The sequence below is a fragment of the Sparus aurata genome, unplaced genomic scaffold (assembly GCF_900880675.1).
Source record: "Sparus aurata unplaced genomic scaffold, fSpaAur1.1, whole genome shotgun sequence".
In the NCBI taxonomy this organism is placed as follows: Eukaryota; Metazoa; Chordata; class Actinopteri; order Spariformes; family Sparidae; genus Sparus; species Sparus aurata.
Genome location: NW_022045147.1, coordinates 50,578 through 70,814, shown reverse-complemented (window position 1 = coordinate 70,814; position 20,237 = coordinate 50,578). Strand labels below are relative to the sequence as shown.

Sequence of the window (20,237 nt, the reverse complement as noted above, 5' to 3'; positions counted from 1 at the left end):
ATGAAGTTATATTTGTATTAATTAAATAAAGCTTCAGACTCCTGGATGTCCTCTTACTGCCTCCTCATCAGTCCTGGACTGTAAATACAACCACAGATTATTCACCGACACCAACAGCTGCTCTCCAGCCGCGTTTAGTGCGTCACACAGCGGGAGAGCGGCGGCTCGTCTCGGCCTCCTCCACAGGCTGATTCAGGCAGGTGTGTGTCCGGACGCTCCGAGTTTAAACTCGTGAGTTTGGAGAAATAAACAACCGAGCTTCACTTTTTGTGCTGTTTCCGGTGTAACAATGAAAAGTAGAGCTTGTGTTAGCGAGTCGAACATGTCAGATTCATTACATTACCTTCAGCTGGAGGTTCAGACGGCCAATATAGAGAAATGAAACTAAACTTTGAGGAAGAAACACCAAGAGAGGCGTGTGACTGACAGAGAGTCACATGCCGAATTTACAAGAAGTCCCAAATAATGAAGAATCAGTCACAAACAGCGTTTCACGGAGTTTATAAAGTGTCTCCTAACTCAAAAACTCACTAAATGGAGAGATTTCATAAGGGAGTCTGGGGGTTGTCTCTCCCTCTTCGCCTTCTGGCTGTTGATGTGACTTGTAATATGTTGGTGTTCGTGTTTGTCCACTGCTGTCGTAAAAAAAAAAAAAAAAAAAAAACATTCTCAAATTGTTGTAAATGATTGTTAACAACCACAGGAAGCATCTAAAATGTGTGCGGGACTCACAAGGTTCTGGAGGTCCACATCTCAAATCAACAGACTACATGTCAGTTCATGTGTTCTGGTTCCTTTTAATATAACATGAAAACAATATTAATTATTTCTACTTTCTCTTTCACCTGGACACATATTAGAAGATTTCTAAAAGTACAGAAATTCATTTGATGACTAATTGTAGGAAAAGTACTCAATTACTTTCCACCAGCGCACTGACAGAGACAACATGATGATGATACAAGTAGAGTTTTATATTCAGCTACTTTAGCAGAGGAGAAACATTTCAGTGATCGTGTGTCGTGTTTTCAATCATCTGATCTGATCTGATCTCATGTGTGCTGATCCAATAACAAATCAATACATTCATACGTGTTGAAGAAACAGGTTTGCTGAAGTTGTGCTGTTGTACTGACTACTTTACTGCAGCAAAGGATTGTGGGTATTTCTACACCTGTTTATTCTTAACAAACAGATGTGGGTCTGAATAAGTTTGTCCCTTTTTTATTCTTGTGGACATCAGGTTTAAAATCAGTTGAACTACCCAGGAATTGAACCCACAACCTCCAGACTTCACAGCATCACTTCACCATCCTGAGCTGATGAATCAGTCTTAAATGAATCACTTTCTTTGAGCATTTCACTTCTTTTAACCACAAAATAATTTTGTGAAAACCTCGAGGATTTCGACTCAGAACTTTAACAGTGGAAGCGACGTCATCAGATACTCGTCCTTCCTTTCTTACTGGTTCTGACTCCAGGCTTGAACCCACGACCTCAGAACTTCACAGAACTTCTTCAGCTCACTGAGCCGTCCAGTCGGCAGCTTGTCGGTTCTGTGTGGACTATTTGGTCTCCGGCTCTTCGGTCCGTCGCCTGCTGTTGGACTTTAAAACTAGTCTGTAACAAGTGGAGCCACCGGGTCAGACAGAGAAAGACTTTTCTCACAGCTGTTTAGTTTCTTGAACGAGATTCAAGTCCAACAAACGTCCTGAAAATACAGCCGGACTTCAACAGCCACAAAACACTGAGAGAAACACAATGATTGTCATTAAAATGTGTTTTCTTCTCATATAATAATCAGACAGAAATGAACAGATGTTGTGCAGTTTATCACGTCACTACGGACATAATTACATGTGTTAACCAACACCATCAAACTTTTAGTTTCATCATTAGAAACACATGAAACAAGTCAGAGTGTTTCAGGTGGAGTGTCGAGTACATTTGATCATATTTTACTGTCCATTCACAACTTTGTTCACAATGATTCTTTACAATTAAAGCTGCAGACGAGTCAATGTTTTCTGTTTCTTACATTTCACTAATAGTTCTGGATTTTATTGGAACAAGAGCCGGAATTCAAAACAACACATGACAGAAAGTACAAGTCAACACAATTTACACAATTTAATGGAAGAAGTTTAAAATGTAAATGAAGAATCTTTTCAATCAGTTTGAATCATTTTGTACAAAGTTGACTGATGAATTTATTACAAGAAGCTGAAAGATTGATGTGACTGTGATCCTGTACAGACTCAACTGTTCAGCACTGACAATGTTTCTGTGACAGGAGGAGACTCTGCACACTAAACACCACACAGACACACTGAACCAGGACTGGACCAGATGAACCCAAATCCAGGATAAAGAGGTTCAGTGAATGTGGTGTTGAAGGTGTGGAGGTGGATCAGTGAGTCAGAGGAGACTCTGTAGAAGGACAGAGTGCCAGCAGGACAGTCCACATACACTGCTACTCTACCAGAGGAGGAGGAGGAGGAGGAGGAGGAGGAGGAGGAGGAGGGGGAGATGTCTGTTCTTCTGTTATTGTGACAGACATAGTAACGACCACCATCAAAGCACCACAGACTCCAGGACTGATCATTATATCCAAACTCACAGTCCTCACTGCCTCCTCTCCTTCTGATTCTTCTGTAACTCACTGATATAGAAACTCCTCCTCTCCACTCGACCTCCCAGTAACAGCGACCAGTCAGACCAGTTCTACACAGCAGCTGAGACCACCCGGACTCAAACCTCTCTGGATGATCAGGATATGACTGATGTACCTCCACGCGTGTCATCTTCCTGTTGTTGTCAGACAGTTTGATGTTTCTGCTGACTGTGTTTGTGTCGACTGTGAGCTCACAGGAATCTGATGGAGAGAAAAAGACACAACACAGCTGCAGTTATTAATGTGTCATCAGTGTGATGATGACATCACAGATGTGAATGAGTGATGTCACAATGTTTTCATGAATGAAAGTAAAAAGACACTCACACTTCCTCAGACCTGGTGTCAACCATCGGACTCCAGCAGGCTCCACCCTGAAAGGAGGAGGGGGGTCAGAGCAGCACATCCTCTTTCAGCATGCAAACATGGACATGACATGACTCTCATACACAGAAACACAATCTGTCCATCAGGCTGCTTCTCCCTGTTCTCCCTGAACCTCTTCACCTCTGCCACTCTCCTCACACACTGAGAGTGAGCCACAGGATGTTGGTGTGTGTGAAAGAGGACGACAACATCTGAGAACACACACAAACCTCCTGTTGGATTTATCACTTCATCTTTATTTTATTGGATGTTGTTGCTGTTTCCTGTGGGCGACCTTACGCTTGCTGTTTGATCCAATGTCAACTTGTGCTTATGTTTCTATATTATAGGACTTTTGTATTTGGACGTCAGAACTTTTGAGGTCCGATTCCTGTTTGAAGCTTGGAGGGCTTTTCTGAATCTCAGCTGCACAGTCTGCTTTTTGTTCTTGCTGTGTTTCTGCTGCTTTGTTTTACTGTGCAAAGAAACAAATACAATTTATACGTAATAAATCAATCAGAAAACATTGGACGTTGGTTCCCGACCTCTGCCACAAAATCAAGTGACAGAGACTCCCAGACTGTTTCCCTCCAGAACCTCACAAGTGTCACTGAAGCTGTTTGTGATAGAAACAGTTTCATGGTTTCATGTGTTGACATGTTCATGTTACTATAGTTTGGTGCTGGATTGATATCTGATGTATATTACAGCTGTAATAGTTACTGTGAGGAGAACTTCATGTCATGTTTGATGCCATTAAAAGCAGAAACAATGACAGAAAATGTCTCTTAGTCTGAAATCTGCTGTGGTGAACATGATGTGTCCAGATGTGACCAGAGGAACATCTGACTATGAAGCCAGGAATCTGTCTTTCTTTCTGTCTGTCTGTGGTTCACATGTCTCCAGACATGTTAGCTAACGTTAGCTAGCTAGCTAAAAGTTCAAATGAAGCGGTGCTCGCGTGACTAACGGCTGTTAGCTAACATTAGCGGCCGTTAGCGCGCTAGCTAACGGTCGCTAATGTTAGCTATGTTATCCGCGTTTAGCCAGCTAGCTATCGTTAGCGACCCTTAGCTAGCGCGCTAAAGGCCGCTTACGTTAGCTGGGTAGCTAACATGAGTCACATGAGTCCTTCTTCATTTGAACTTGTAGCTAGCTAGCTAACGTTAGCGTTAGCTAATGAAGCAGGACTCAAGTGACTAACGGCCGTTAGCTAGCTAGCTACTTCAGAACCACTCACACATTTTGTTACACTTTGAGACACCAAAAATGAGCGCAGGTGTATTTTGTTTATTTTTGTTTACATGTTATGTGTTTACAACTTGTTTGGAGTCCTGATGTGGTAAATTCGGTGGGCCATATTTTCCAGAAATTCCATCACTCTTTGCAGCTGTGAAGACCCTCATTTCAGATAAGGTAACCTGACGGGAGGGGTCAACAAGGTCGGTCCATCTGCAGAGAGATGCAGCCTCTGGACCCCAAGAAGCTTAAAGCTTTACTCAGTAAGACAGTAAAAACATGTTTAATGGATTCATATATTTTGCTTAAGTTATTGTAAATGGTAAAGGGTAACAAACCTCGGGTTATTCACCGCCTGTGTCTACAGACACCAGCGATACAGCCCAGATGTGCATTTTTATTCAGATGATGTTTACAGATATGACTGTAAAAGAGGAGCTGTTAACATTACTGCTCATCAGACGCGTCGTTACACCTGGGTATTCGGGGCTATAGCCCCGGATGTTTTGGGAATAGCCCCGGATCTCATGCTTTGAAAAAAAAAAAAGAAAAAAATCAAATATAATTGTCTAATAGTGAAAGGTTTTTATGTGGCTGCATGTCGAACGGCCAGCAGCCTCAAATGGGCATTGTCACCAGAGTCCGAATAATTGTTGCAAATTCAACATCAGTGTTATTATTTCCCCCTCTATGCGCCACTGATATGACCATAGCCGTCTATTAGCCTACTGTTCAGTAATACTGCAGCATTTATAACAGGGATGGAAATTAAACCCGCCACCCGCCAAATGCGGGTGAGTTTGTGTGCTGGCGGGTGAACTGAATCAGTTTACCACTGTGGCGGGTTCAGTCAGATCTGATTCAATTAATCTTAATGATCGATATCTTGGTTAGGGCATAACAACGCGCTTTCCACAACCCGAGAGTTAGATCCGGACAAATTATATGTTTCTGATTGGACCAAAGTGTCAGTTGGACTTCAGAGGAGCCGGAATTCAACATAGAACTGCCGTAAGCGGTCATTTGGACCGCTGGATTTAAACTCTATAATCTCTCATGTAAATACACAACTGAGTGATGAATGCATTAATTGTGTCATGATATTTAAAAAAAACAAAAACGAAATAACACCAAAGTGTACATTTTAATAAGTTTAATTATACATTTATCAATATTCATATCATCGCACATAGTAAACCGTAACTATTGCATATTTACACACGATTTTAATAGAGAAAACTCAGAACAAGACAATTAACTATTGAAAGTAACTTATTTGATTATGAAACATTTTATTTTAGCACTTAATAATATATAATATAATAATAATAATAATAATCGAAAAAGCTGGAAACGAGCTGATCTAAAACAAAAAAAAAGCCGTTGTGATCACTGTTCACAGATTACCTCCGCCCTCCTTGCAGTTATCACGCACGGGCTTGTGGCATTTCAAGTGTCCGAGGTTTGCCGCTCTCTGGACCGTCTGCCTCCGTCTCCGTGTCTGCTGTTGCGGTGGGTGTTTCCGCTTCTGCCCACCATGTGTCGACTGCCGCGACCGCTTTCCCCTCCATGTATTCTGCCCTCAGCTCCTCTGCCAGCTGCTGCAGGACTTTCCTCCGGGCTCTCCTGCTGCTGGTGCTCCTTGAATAAGATGCGGGCATTGATCCCAGCTAGGTCGAGGAGGATGTTATAGAAGACCGCCACTGGCCATCTTCGCTGACACAGACACCGAGGCAGTGCCGGTCCAAAAGAGCTGCAAACATCAGACACTTGAAATGCCACAAGCCAGTGTTTGGTTACTGTGAGGAGAGCGGAGGTAATCTGCAGACTGTGACCAGCGATCACAACGGCTCTTTGTTTTAGATCACTTCGTTTCCAGCTTTTTCGATTATTATTATTAATTTATGATATATTATTAAGTGTTAAAATAAAATGTTTCATTATCAAATAAGTTACTTTCAATAGTTAATTTTCTTGTTCTGAGTTTTCTCTATTAAAATCGTGTGTAAATATACAATAATTACGGTTAACTATATGTGCGATGATATGAATATTGATAAATATATACATTTAAAAAACGAAATAATACCAAAGTGTACATTTTAATAAGTTTAATTATAATTTAACTTATTAAATAAACACTTTGGTGTTAATTCGTTATTTCGTTTTTTTTTTTTAAATATGACAATGAATGCATTCATCACTCAGTTGGGTATTTACATGACAGATTATAGAGTTTAAATCTAGCGGTCCAAATGACCGCTTATGGCAGTTCTAATAGTGTTGAATTCCAGCTCCTCTGAAGTCCAGCTGACACTGTGGTCACGGGGGATCCCTTGTGTGACAGCGGAGAGTCAGCAGCTGGATTTTGCACCCACGGTCAGTAGTATTAGTAGGTGTATGGGCAAAGAAACAAACAACAACCACCATGACCATTATTCATTGTATTATTACATTTGTGGGAAGTTATTACAATAAAGATTTTCACGTCCCCACAAAGAAATCCCTGCAAACGTAACAGTTATTACGTGGGAAATCGTTTGTTATGTTTTTAGTCGGCAGCGGCTCTTGTGGAAAATGGATTACATTTGTAGGTTTATTACATTAAATGCTGCAGATTTGCATTACATTTTTGGGTTTATTGACTATGTTAAATGACGATGTTTTTCTCTTAATACCCTACAAATCCTCCTGTAGGCCTGATGCAGATAGACAATAAAGTCAAGAAATTATAATAGGGAATGTTCTACCTGCTCTTACAGCCTATGCACACAGCACAGGTCTTATTATAGGCTATAATATCTTTAATGTAAATATAGGCCTAGTGAGGGAAAATTAGCTCTATTTGTGATTAAAACATGACGATGAGGACCCCAGCGATTGGCCTTCCTTTCCTTCTCAAACTATGTTGAAATTGCATCTTTAAACAGCCCAATTTTCGAAATTTTCGAAATTTCCCCGGACCCCGTTGAAAAAAGACTATCTGCGCAGTGATGCCGGTATCTGACCACTTTTTTCAGTAACGAGTAATCTAACACGTCAATATTTACAAACCAGTAATCAGATTAAAGTTACTTATCATTATTTTTGTCATTTTCCTTAGTAAAAATGTATATTTTTGCTTTTTTCTTGTCTCGGGGAGTGATCGTTTGCGACAAGTCACATTGGAGGGAGGAGAGAGATGCGCGTTTTCTAGCTGGAAATATAGTCATTATTTTGAGTTCCTCTCAGCTTAAGATGAGAATATTAAGGTTTGTTGTTCACTCTGTGCTGGCGACAAAATACTATCAAGCTTCGAATGAGTTTTAAGGAGTAATCAGTAATCAGATTACTTTTTCAAGGTAACTGAGGCAACACTGCGTGGGGCTAAAGCCCCGGATGTTTTGCACTCCGAGCGACGCCCCTGCTGCTCATGAAAGAACACACGTGGGGAGAGGACATTTTTCAGACATTCAAAGACTTTCAGGAGAAAACCAGCAGCAGCTCCTGGTGTGTAAACTGTGCAGTATTGATGGCTGTTTGTCACCTATGTGCATTACTGCTGTCAATGTTTATGTGCAGCACCAAGGGTTACATTACTCTCTCAATATCAGTTATGCATTGTGTTATATAAAGTATACTCAGTGTATGTATAAATAAAGAGATGTTTAGTATTTTTTATGTAGGTAGATCATTTCGACCTGGTCATTTTTAAAGTAGCTCACAAGCTAAATCAGTGTGTGCACCCTGCTCTACAACGCCACAAACCCTATGATATATTTTGATGGTCCTCTGTTCTGGTGTGACAATAAAACAAACAAGTTTATTTTTAAACTGCATTATCATATTATTTCATTGAGGACTCATAAGTGACTACAAATAACTAATGTTACAGAAATGTGTTTATGTTTTGTGACACATTTCTGGATTAATTTTTTTAAATGTACATGTATATACATCGGTCGATATCTTATATATATATATATATATATATATATATAATATCTGATTTTTAAATCACCAAATATTTGTATCGGTATCGGCCTTAAAAATCCCTTATCGGTCGGGCCTTAATCCTCAATGATCTTTTATTCTGAAAGTCCTTCCAATAATCAGACTACAGCAGTCTACAAAATAAAAGCTGCATCTCTTCAATCAAACCTGTATCCATCTGCAGCGTCTTTCACGTTTGTCTGCAATAATCTAGTTTTCACATGGCAGCTTTAAGATACAACACTGGAGCCGAACAATCAACAATCAGCATGAGCTCCAGACTCTTGATGATGCTCTGTCTCTGCATCGTGATGCATCTTATAATGGAGACATTTCATCACCTCTAATACATTTATGTTGCTTTTAAAATGTGTAAGTTGTTAGAAAGTGAACTGAACAAGACTAAAGAGGAAAATTTAAGAGCAATGTTTTATTCTTTTAATAAAATGCTGGACATGTAAAAAAAAAAACATCTGCTTTTGTGATTTTATGTGATTAATGGGTTATGAAAATAGTTGTTGGTTGCAGCTCTATAACTTGTGACAACAAACACTACTCTGTGTTGTGTTGGTAGGGAGTGAGTCTCTCTGGTATGTGACAGAGCTACGAGCACGTTGCTGCAGTCACAGTAAAGTGCTGCTGTTATTACTGTAGTCGGACATAAAGTGTGAGGATAGACTCAGTTACTGACTGAAACCATGTGTTGTTTGCTGCCACAGAAGATAAATTAAAAGTCCATTCATGCAACGTTGTCACGTGATCTTCCTGCATTCAACACTTCCTATAAATCTTTCAAAATGAAGGTCCTGCATTATGTAGTTATTTGAAAGCTTTTATTTTGAAGCAGCAAAATCAGGAAATATTGGATTTCCACCAGCTGCACTTTAACAGACTCCAGAACAGCTGAGAGTGAAACTGAGTCAGCAGCTACGAGCCAGGCTGAAGTAAATTACAACAGCATTAAACCAGAAGTCCACCAACTACTGTAGAGAGCTGCAGCTCTGCACAGGTCACATATCATGTTAATCAATGGAGCAGATGATTGATCACAGAATGTCTTCTTCTCTCATTTGATTTAGCTGGTGGTGCAAAACACTGAAACTTTCCTGCCCCTGCAGGCTGTTGTAATGATAACTACCCAAACGCAGCAGCGGTTCACCAATTCTCTGCCGTTGGTCGCTCACACAGAGTGAAGCAGCTCTGCCTTGATTACAAACTGACGTCTAATTTACACAGAAAGCCGACGCTGCGGCTCCTATAGAGGCGTGACCTACACATCATGATGATGACGTCTGTGTGTTTTTAAGGTGTTTCCCCGTTTTCCTTCTGTCAATCTAAACCCACGAATGGTTTATAATCATATGGATGCTGTTATAATGTGTAGTGATTTAGAGTCAGACTGGCATGCCCTCGATATGCACAGCTGGCTTATTCATTCACACTGGTTCAGTTCGTCAATAAAGCGCCCCTGATGCTACCTCCAGAGGTGGATCAGCGCCGGAGCCAAATTTCACCCCTTGCTGCCTCCGAGAAATTCACACAGAGGCGGAGAATTGGCAGTGTGCAGTGTGAATGTGGCTACTGACTGTCTGTGGCTGCAGCAGGACTCTACATACCTGAGAGTGTCCAGTCTCCAGCCTGGATCCTCCAGTCGAGCAGAAAGCTGCTTCACTCCTGAGTCTCCTGGATGATTGTAGCTCAGGTCCAGCTCTCTCAGATGGGAGGGGTTGGAGTCCAGAGCTGAGACCAGAGAAGTACAGCCTTCCTCTGTGATCAGACAGCCTGACAGCCTGCAGACACACAAAACAACACACATCACACATCAGCTGACGGTCCTGATAAATCAGTGCACATCTGTGTTTAAGGGTTTAACATTTATCATATTCATTATCTTAGTTTTCAATAATCAGCACTAAACGTTGAGTATAACTGAAGTCGATGGAAATGCCATTAGTTTTGCAAATATTTGGCCATGAATAAACATATTGTACAGATTAAACTGATGAACTGATGATGGCAAGAAAGGAAATTACAGTTCATCCTGAGGAAAGCATTTATCTTAATATATATATTATAGTTTTAGGAGGATCAGAGGTGGAATGAAACTGTTCCCCCATTCCACCTTTGTAACTTTCACATCTACAGTAAGATGAAATGAAGAGACAGTGTGAATGGGGCTTCTGTGTCTGTCTCAACCCAACCAGTTGAGACAGATGGCGTCTCACTATTTAGTCCGGTTGTGCTTGAGATTTCTGATTGTTAAAAGTCAGTTTTTTCATTCCACTGTAACAACTGCTTGCTCATGAGGAAAATGTTGGGTCTCTTAAATAAATTGAATTATATTCGGAGTATGATCAAGACCTGCTCCAATTGTAAAGTTAAATGAACTAATGACATAAAATAATGAATCCTGACCTGAGAGTTTCAAGGACACAGTGTGGACTCTTCAGTTCAGCAGAAAGTAGCTTCACTCCTGAATCCTGCAGGTTGTTGTTATTCAGGTCCAGCTCTCTCAGACTAGAGGACTGGGAGCTGAGAACTGAGGACAGAGCTTCACAGCTTCTCTCCGAGAGGTTACAGACACCAAGTCTGGAGCGTGAACAGTAAAAAAGACATTTACAGTATTGATAATATCATTGTAGAACATGTGAACTTGCTTTCTGTTTTACTCTAATATGTCAGAGAAATTAATAATCAAGAAAAGGACATCTGGAATAAACAGACATTTAACAAAAATAAGTAGTGTGGTTTCAAAACATAAGAGTTCTGACGTGAGAGAGAGAGAACATTGAATTCAAATGTTAAAGAAATAACAATAGTAGTTTGAGACACACTATGAACTACCTGACCTTAGAGTTTTAAGTTTACAGTGTGGACTCTCCAGTCCAACAGACAGATGCTTCACTCCAGAATCCTGCAGGTTGTTGTTACTCAGGTCCAGTTCTCTCAGACTAGAGGACTGGGAGCTGAGAACTGAGGACAGAGCTTCACAGCTTCTCCCTGAGAGGTTACAGACACCTAGCCTGGAGCGTGAACAGTAAAAAAGACATTAGATGATGCAGTATTCATGATACCATTGGAGCACATGTGACCTTGCTTTCTGTTTTACTCTAATATGTTGGGAGATATGAAAAATCAACAAAACTGAATCTGGATTGAACAGACATTTAACAAAAATAAGTAGTATGGTTTCAAAACATAAGAGTTCTGACGTGAGAGAGAGAGAACATTGAATTCAAATGTTAAAGAAATAACAAAAATAATTTGGGACAAACTATGAACTACCTGACCTGAGAGTTTCAAGTGTACATTGTGGACTCTCCAGTCCAACAGACAGATGCTTCATTCCAGAATCCTGCAGGTTGTTGTTATTCAGGTCCAGTTCTCTCAGACTAGAGGACTGGGAGCTGAGAACTGAGGACAGAGCTTCACAGCTTCTCTCCGAGAGGTTACAGACACCAAGTCTGGAGCGTGAACAGTAAAAAAGACATTTACAGTATTGATAATATCATTGTAGAACATGTGAACTTGCTTTCTGTTTTACTCTAATATGTCAGAGAAATTAATAATCAAGAAAAGGACATCTGGAATAAACAGACATTTAACAAAAATAAGTAGTGTGGTTTCAAAACATAAGAGTTCTGACGTGAGAGAGAGAGAACATTGAATTCAAATGTTAAAGAAATAACAATAGTAGTTTGAGACACACTATGAACTACCTGACCTTAGAGTTTTAAGTTTACAGTGTGGACTCTCCAGTCCAACAGACAGATGCTTCACTCCAGAATCCTGCAGGTTGTTGTTACTCAGGTCCAGTTCTCTCAGACTAGAGGACTGGGAGCTGAGAACTGAGGACAGAGCTTCACAGCTTCTCTCTGAGAGGTTACAGACACCTAGCCTGGAGCGTGAACAGTAAAAAAGACATTAGATGATGCAGTATTCATGATACCATTGGAGCACATGTGACCTTGCTTTCTGTTTTACTCTAATATGTTGGGAGATATGAAAAATCAACAAAACTGAATCTGGATTGAACAGACATTTAACAAAAATAAGTAGTATGGTTTCAAAACATAAGAGTTCTGACGTGAGAGAGGGAGAACATTGAATTCAAATGTTAAAGAAATAACAAAAATAATTTGGGACAAACTATGAACTACCTGACCTGAGAGTTTCAAGTGTACATTGTGGACTCTCCAGTCCAACAGACAGATGCTTCATTCCAGAATCCTGCAGGTTGTTGTTACTCAGGTCCAGCTCTCTCAGACTAGAGGACTGGGAGCTGAGAACTGAGGACAGAGCTTCACAGCTTCTCTCTGAGAGGTCACAGCTACTCAGCCTGAAGTGTGAACAGTGAAGAAGACATTAGGCGATGCAGTATTCATAATATCATTGTAGCACATGTAGACTTTCTTTCTGTTTTACGCGAATATGTCAGATATGAAAAATCATTAATACTAAATCTGGATTCAACAGACATTAAACAATAATAAGTAGCATGGTTTCTCTCTGATAGGTTACAGACACTCAGTCTTGACAAAGAATGATGAAGAAAATTAAGTTTTATTTGGGTCAATAACAGCACATTCAAAATGAAATAAAATGATGAATCCTGACCTGAGAGTTTCAAGGACACAGTGTGGACTCGTCAGTTCAGCAGAAAGTAGCTTCGCTCCTGAATCCTGCAGGTTGTTGTTACTCAGGTCCAGTTCTCTCAGACTAGAGGACTGGGAGCTGAGAACTGAGGACAGAGCTTCACAGCTTCTCTCTGAGAGGTTACAGTCACTCAGTCTGGATAAAGAATAATGAGCAGAATAAGAAAATTATTTCTATTAGGATCAATAACAGCACATTTACTGCATTATGAAAAAACTTCTCCACACTTACAGAGCTTTGTTGGAGGCTTTGACCACTGGCAGCAGCCTCAGAAGAGCCTCCTCTGGAGCAGAGTATTTCTTCAGGTCAAACACATCCAGATCTTTTTCTGATGACAGTAAGATGAAGACTAGAGCTGACCACTGAGCAGGAGACAGTTTATCTGTGGAGAGACGTCCTGATCTCAGGTACTGTTGGATCTCCTCCACTAGAGAACGATCGTTCAGTTCATTCAGACAGTGGAACAGATTGATGCTTCTCTCTGGAGACAGATTCTCACTGATCTTCTTCTTCATGTACTCGACTGTTTCCTGATTGGTTTTTGAGCTACTACCTGTCTGTGTCAGCAGACCTCGGAGGAGTTTCTGATTGGTCTTCAGTGAAAGACCGAGGAGGAAGCGGAGGAACAAGTCCAGATGTCCATTTGGACTCTGTAAGGCCTTGTCCACAGCACTCTGGTAGAAACGTGTTGATTTGCCTCCAAAGACGTCAGACAACCAGGATGTCGACTGCTCTTGTTCTGACAACAGATTGACTCCAGAGTTGATGAATGTCAGATGGACATGAAGAGCAGCCAGAAACTCCTGAACACTCAGATGGATGAAGCAGAACACCTTGTCCTGGTACAGTCCTCTCTCCTCTTTAAAGATCTGTGTGAACACTCCTGAGTACACTGAGGCTGCTCTGATATCGATGCTGCAATCTTTCAGGTCTGATTCATAGAAGATCAGATTTCCGTTCTGCAGCTGATCAAAAGCCAGTTTTCCCAGAGACTCAATCATCTTCCTGCTCTCTGGAGTCCAGTGTGGATCTGTCTCAGCTCCACCATCAAACTTGACCTTCTTCACTTTGGCCTGAACCACCAGGAGGTGGATGTACATCTCAGTCAGGGTCTTGGGCAGCTCTCCTCCTTCTCTGGTCTTCAACACATCCTCCAGAACTGTAGCAGTGATCCAGCAGAAGACTGGGATGTGGCACATGATGTGGAGGCTTCGTGATGTCTTGATGTGGGAGATGATTCTGCTGGCCTGCTCCTCATCTCTGAATCTCTTCCTGAAGTACTCCTCCTTCTGTGGGTCAGTGAACCCTCTGACCTCTGTCACCATGTCAACACACCCAGGAGGGATCTGATTGGCTGCTGCAGGTCGTGTGGTTATCCAGAGGCGAGCAGAGGGAAGCAGTTTCCCCCTGATGAGGTTTGTCAGCAGCACATCCACTGAGGTGGACTCTCTAACATCAGTCAGGATCTCAGTGTTGTGGAAGTCCAGAGGAAGTCGACACTCATCCAGACCGTCAAAGATGAACACAACCTGGAACTCTTCAAACCTGCAGATTTCTTTGGTTTCAGTGAAAAAGTGATGAACAAGTTCCACCAAGCTGAACTTTTTCTCTTTCAGCACATTCAGCTCTCTGAAAGTGAATGGAAATGTGAACTGTATGTCCTGGTTGGCTTTGTCTTCAGCCCAGTCCAGAGTGAACTTCTGTGTTAAGATTGTTTTCCCGATGCCAGCCACTCCCTTTGTCATCACTGTTCTGATTGGTTCATCTCTTCCAGGTGAGGCTTTAAAGATGTCTTCTTGTCTGACTGTTGTTTCTGGTCTGTCTGGTTTCCTGGATGCTGTTTCAATCTGTCTGACCTCATGTTCATCATTGACCTCTGCAGTCCCTCCCTCTGTGATGTAGAGCTCTGTGTAGATCTGATTCAGAAGGGTTGGGTTTCCTGCTTTAGCGATCCCCTCAAACACACACTGGAACTTCTTCTGAAGGTTAGATTTGAGTTTAAGTTGACAAATTCCAGAATAACTTCCTAAATAAACACAACAGAAAGTTCAGTAAGTTATCTATGAAGAACATATGACAATTTCATTCCCCTAAAGTAGCACATATAAACATGTTTTCCATGTTTTTCCTCCATCTGTTGAGACAAACTGTCTCATTGATCCATCATGTTAAATCTTTAGAGAAATCCTCTTACTGCTCTGCAGACAGTCAGCCAGCTCCTCCTGCTTCATTCTCCTCAGGAAGTGAAGTGTGATCTTCAGAAATGCCTCTCTGCTGCTCCTCCTCTGCTCTTCATCCTCACCGTCCAACACCTCCTCATCCTCCCTTTGACTCTTTGAGCATTCTGGGTAATCTGAACTCAGAACCTTCCGGACCTTCTTCAGCTCGTTCTTCACAAAAGTCACAATGTTCTCCTCCAGCAGCTGAAACAGAATATTATGTGAATGACAACATTTAACATCAGATCCATGTTGGACAGATTCACCACTGGTCTGTAAAGTGCAGCATGGAGATTATTGTGAACAGACTGGATGTAAAAGTAGTTGTTGTTCATGTACAGACCATAAATATGGAGTCCAGGTGTGTCTGATGCTGCTGGACAGACGGACCTCTGGGAACCTCTGAGCTCTCCTGGTCGACTCTGTGGAGGAATCATGAAGAATCAGTCACATTGTGTCTGTAAAACTTTGAATCACAAATCCAAAACTAAATTACTGGATTACAAACTTAATTTTTATAATTAATTTGTTTGATTTGTGACCCTAAAGTCATTTATTGACTATTTGTGTGTTGATTTTGGGTGATTAACAACACAATGGCCTAAATATAAAAATACCAATAAATTCATCACATGTAAATATAATCTATATTCATGTAAACAGAAGAGATCAGAAAAGAAGTTTTTAATTTTTTTTAAAAATTTTTATATCTTATCGGCCGATATAACGGTTAACAGAGGTTTTTACTCCTTCATATGGGTTTTGGTACCGGCCCCATGAAGTCCAGTTGGGTCGGGCCCTTGTAACGTCAGATATAACACACAGCCCTTCCTCTCCTCAGCAGCAGGCTCACATTTCAGCAGGAGGTGAGTCACTGCTGTTTGTCCACAGGAGGAACACTGTCCTGTCAGAGTTGTTTAGGGACGGACATGAAGAAATGTGAACCTGTCCTTTAATACTAATCCTGCTCTGACCTCCATCCAGGGGCGCCGCCAGAGATTTTGGGCCCCGTGAAAATAAATCTAATTGGGCCCTCATATAGGCCGGCGAAGACATTTGATGCTGTTTTATATAAAACTATGCATTTTAGTTATATTTTTGACTATCATTCCCATATTTGTGAAAAGAACCTTGTAGTCCTGCATGCACAAGGTTTATCTCTACAACTGTAGACTCACAGGTGGTGGCTTTGGATTTTGGGTGAAAAAAGTACATATATGAGGCTTTATGGTCGTTGCGATTTAATCTTTTGATTTCCAGAAAACATAAACATTTCTCTGATTGTACTGAGTTTTATTGAGTCACACATTCTGCATGCATCAGAAATTCTCCTCTGTCTCTACTGCAAAGCAGGAAGATGAGAGTCCCAAACTACTGACCAAACATTCTACTTTAGTAATAGCTGAATTTGAACTAAATCATATATAAACATACATATGCTCTTTTTATTTCAAAACTGTTTTTTAATACATTAAAATCGTTCTGAAATAAATATGGATTATAGGCTATTTTTATTTCATAGGGGGCTGACTGACTGCTGCTGCTGATGCACTTCACGTATCTCTTCGAACAACATGTTTATTTTTATTATACTCCGCCTCATTGATCATTATGTGAGAAAATAATTTGTGTTTGAATTTCTGTCATTAATAAATACTTCCTTTTCTTTTTTGTAATGGTAAAAAGGGCAAGAGAGACAGAAATCTCCTGCAATGATGCCAACTGTCCTGTCACTGGGACAGGGAGAGACAGTTATGGGGAGACTGAGCTGCTGCTGACTCATCTGTTGTTAAGTCTGCTAAAAGGGGAAGGAACTATGATTTAATATGAATATCTTGCTAAACGTTTCCCTGCACTGATTAGATGTTGATGAACTGTAGGCTAACACTAGTCTGTAGCTAGCTAGCTTATTTCACTATGGACATTAAGCCAGCAGGTTAGTCCCACTCACAGACTGAAGGCTACCCACCTTTCTTGGTGAAAAACTGGGTTACAGATTGACACCCTTTCCTTTGTCGTTCCTCTTTCTCTTTCCTCTCTTTCCTTTTTTGAAAACCAGATTTTGATTTAGGGAACACTGTGATCACTGTAGTTCTGGCGCATCTACTGACTGACCACAACTAAACACCATCACTAATAACTGCAAGGCAGGACCAAACCATTTCATGCAGATACAGGGGGGTGGTGGGTCAATATGGATGTTTACTTTTTGGTCAATGGGGATATTCAACTTTTACTGCCAAAAACAAGTAAAAACAAAGAGATCAGTAATTTTATTATTAGATTTGAAATATACTCAATAATGATGGTTTAATAATTTCATATTAGTTTTTTAGTTTTGCTTTTTTACCTATTTTTTGGGGCCCCTGTCAGTCAGGGGCCCTTCGAATTGTCCTAACTTCCCCCCCCAAACAGCGCCCCTGCCTCCATCATCACTCTGAGAACATGAAGACCATCAGGACAACTGGTCAGACTGGATTTAATGAGGACAAACATCAACAGAGAGCAGCATGACGACAACTAACTGTCTGTCTGAGGAATGTTCTTGTTTGAAATCAATTGGCTCATCCATTGATCAGGACAAGCAGGATCTGGTTTAAAAAGCATCAATCAAGTATATTTAAATGTAACATCTCACCTCTTCACAGCAGGAGCTGGTTGTCCTTTGAAATGAATGTAACGATCTATTGACTTGTCACTTTCGAAGGTCACACAGCTGAGTCCTGGTTCAGATCCAGGTCCTGGTCCAGGTCCAGGTCCAGGTCCGGTAGAGGCTGGTCTCCTGTTGGACACAGAAGAAGACCACCAGAGATGTTAGTTCACTTTCTAGTCTTCAGACACAGAAGCTTCTGTCCATAAAATAGTGGAAAACATCAGGAATAAACCTTCAGAGAATATTGGACAAAACTAATTCAATAAAGTGAAATGAAGAGTTGAAGACTGGTTCTATTGGGCAGCTTTCTAAAGTGAGAAGATAAATTTAAGTGAAGAAGAACGAAGCTGAAAATAAACATCAGGTTTCAGAAAACATCTTTCTCCACAGTTAAAACATGAATCAGTCACATATTAATGTTATTAACAGCTCACCTCTTTACAGCAGGAGCTGGTTGTCCTTTAAAATCAATGGGACGATCATTTGACTGGTCACTCTTGAAGGACACACAGCTGGGCTCAGGTCCAGGTTCAGGCTCAGGTCCAGGTCCAGGTTCAGGTTCAGGTCCAGGTCCAGTGGTTTTAGAGGGAGGGCCTCCCTCCTCTCTGTCCTCACACTGATTCATGCTGCTCATCTCACACACACTTTCATCTGGAGAGGAAACACAAATCATTCATCTGCACATCAACTGAAATCAGCCTTTCCATCATGTCTCCTGTCAGAACATTTATTTTTTTTTTTATTTATGTTGTTTATTTCGGGCATGTCAATTCATAAGCATCACATTTCATCATTGTTCAAATAATACAACACACATGGCCGAAAGGTTGGCTGCTTCATATCAGTGTCACATGAATGCTGCACTTCTGCTGTCAGTCCACTAGATTGTGTCATGGAGCATCAGACTGGAAGTGAGTCGTCTGCTCTGAACACCAGTTTAACCAGCGAGACACGACTGGAATCATAGAAACACCAGTAACAGTGGAGGAAAGTACATTTACTCGAGTACTTTACAGAACTGCAATTCTGAGGTACTTCAGTCATGTACTTCTACTTTGTGCTTCTTAATAACTGTACTTGACACGTATCTTTGGATTATTTACACATTCAGATGATCAAGGCACAAAATCATTAATACATCATGATGTATTATTGTAGATGATCAAACATTTTAAATGTGTTACATTACCTTCAGCTGGAGGTTCACACGGACACGACTGTCTGCACCACAACCATCACAGTGAATGAGACTTTGGACCGGCGCCGCCCGAAGATGCTGTTAGAGTTACACATTAATCACATCATATGAATCATATCAGTGAAATCTGATGACTTGTTGTTTAATGAGAGTGTAAAGGTCAAATACATGTTCAGTTGTTGTTACTTTGGTTCAACAAAGCAGCTTTAGTGACTTTTACAGACCAACATCACTTTAACTGACTGTTAGTTTCTATGAGGTCACTACACAACAACTCACACACAACTCACAAGTTGTCATGAAGAAACATTCAGGTAACAACTTGTGTTATAAAATCCTTCAGCTGTGCTGCAGATACTTTGTGAGTTTTTAACTAGAACCTCGTCAAACAAAGTAAAGTTACATGTTAGTGTTTGTGACTGTGATTCAGTTCAGGTCCAGTTTGAATGAAGTGAGTTTGACGACGAGTTAACGAGCAGATTAAACTGATCTCAGTTCAGTCAGAGACAGAATCCTGAGTTCAGATGGTTGGATTTTTTTCTGTTTATAATGAAAATAGGAGTCAAAATATTTCCTTTCTTGACATTTAGTGAGTTTATATTGTTGACTTATTAGACTCAGTAGTGAACTGGCTGCTTTTCCATCTCCAGCTGAAGCTACAGGCTGTCAGACTGTCACCTCTGAGCTACAGAGTGCTGTTAGGAGACAGGACGGACACACAGAGACGTCTTTGACAGGACGTCAACACTGTTGTTCTTCACTCTGCTCAGAATGTTAGCTGGTTAGCTGAATGTTAGCTGGTTAGCTGAATGTTAGCTGGTTAGCTGAATGTTAGCTCGTTAGCTGAATGTTAGCTGGTTAGCTGGTTAGCTGAATATTAGCTGGTTAGCTGAATGTTAGCTTGTTCGCTGAATGTTATTGTAAAGTTAAATCATATCTTACCTTTAAAGGACTGAAAGCAGCAGGTGAGAGCAAACACAGTCCGTCCTCAGCTGCTGACGGTCTCTCAGGTGAGCTTCATCACAGGAGGAGGAGCCCAGGTGAGCTCTCACACTCTGTGTACACGCCCTGATGCCTGCTGGGTCCTAGTGCTCAACCCAGTGCTGCCTTCCCCTCCACATCAATAACAGTCCTGACTGTTGTGAAACACATCAGACCTCAGATCAGACTGAACTCACCTTCTTATCAGTGTCATCATTCAAAGCACCAGGACAAACCACAGCTTCTCTCTGCTGCTCACACAGGCAGCCATCTTGGCTC

The 20,237-nt window shown here is 41.0% G+C and overlaps 1 protein-coding gene across 1 annotated transcript; it reads right to left on the bottom strand.

Moving 5' to 3' along the window:
- Positions 1-2,309: 2,309 nt before the first annotated feature.
- LOC115578003 (NACHT, LRR and PYD domains-containing protein 3-like) lies at positions 2,310-17,698 on the bottom strand. The gene is made up of 8 exons (XM_030410865.1): positions 17,652-17,698; positions 15,470-15,548; positions 15,102-15,330; positions 13,139-14,933; positions 12,869-13,042; positions 10,667-10,840; positions 3,002-3,048; positions 2,310-2,875 (listed from the first exon to the last, which is right to left on the bottom strand). Exons 1-8 carry the CDS (start codon positions 17,696-17,698, stop codon positions 2,310-2,312), a joined length of 3,111 nt encoding a protein of 1,036 aa, XP_030266725.1.
- Between the last annotated feature and the right edge of the window lie 2,539 nt (positions 17,699-20,237).

Coding starts and splice junctions, on each gene's coding strand:
- LOC115578003 (XM_030410865.1), bottom strand. CDS start 17,698: ATGGATGAGCCAATTGATTTCAAACAAGAACATTCCTCAGACAGACA. Junction 15,549..17,651: donor GAACATTCCTCAGACAGACA/GTTAGTTGTCGT, acceptor ATTCCTCCACAG/AGTCGACCAGGAGAGCTCAG. Junction 13,043..13,138: donor AAAGCCTCCAACAAAGCTCT/GTAAGTGTGGAG, acceptor TTCTTTATCCAG/ACTGAGTGACTGTAACCTCT.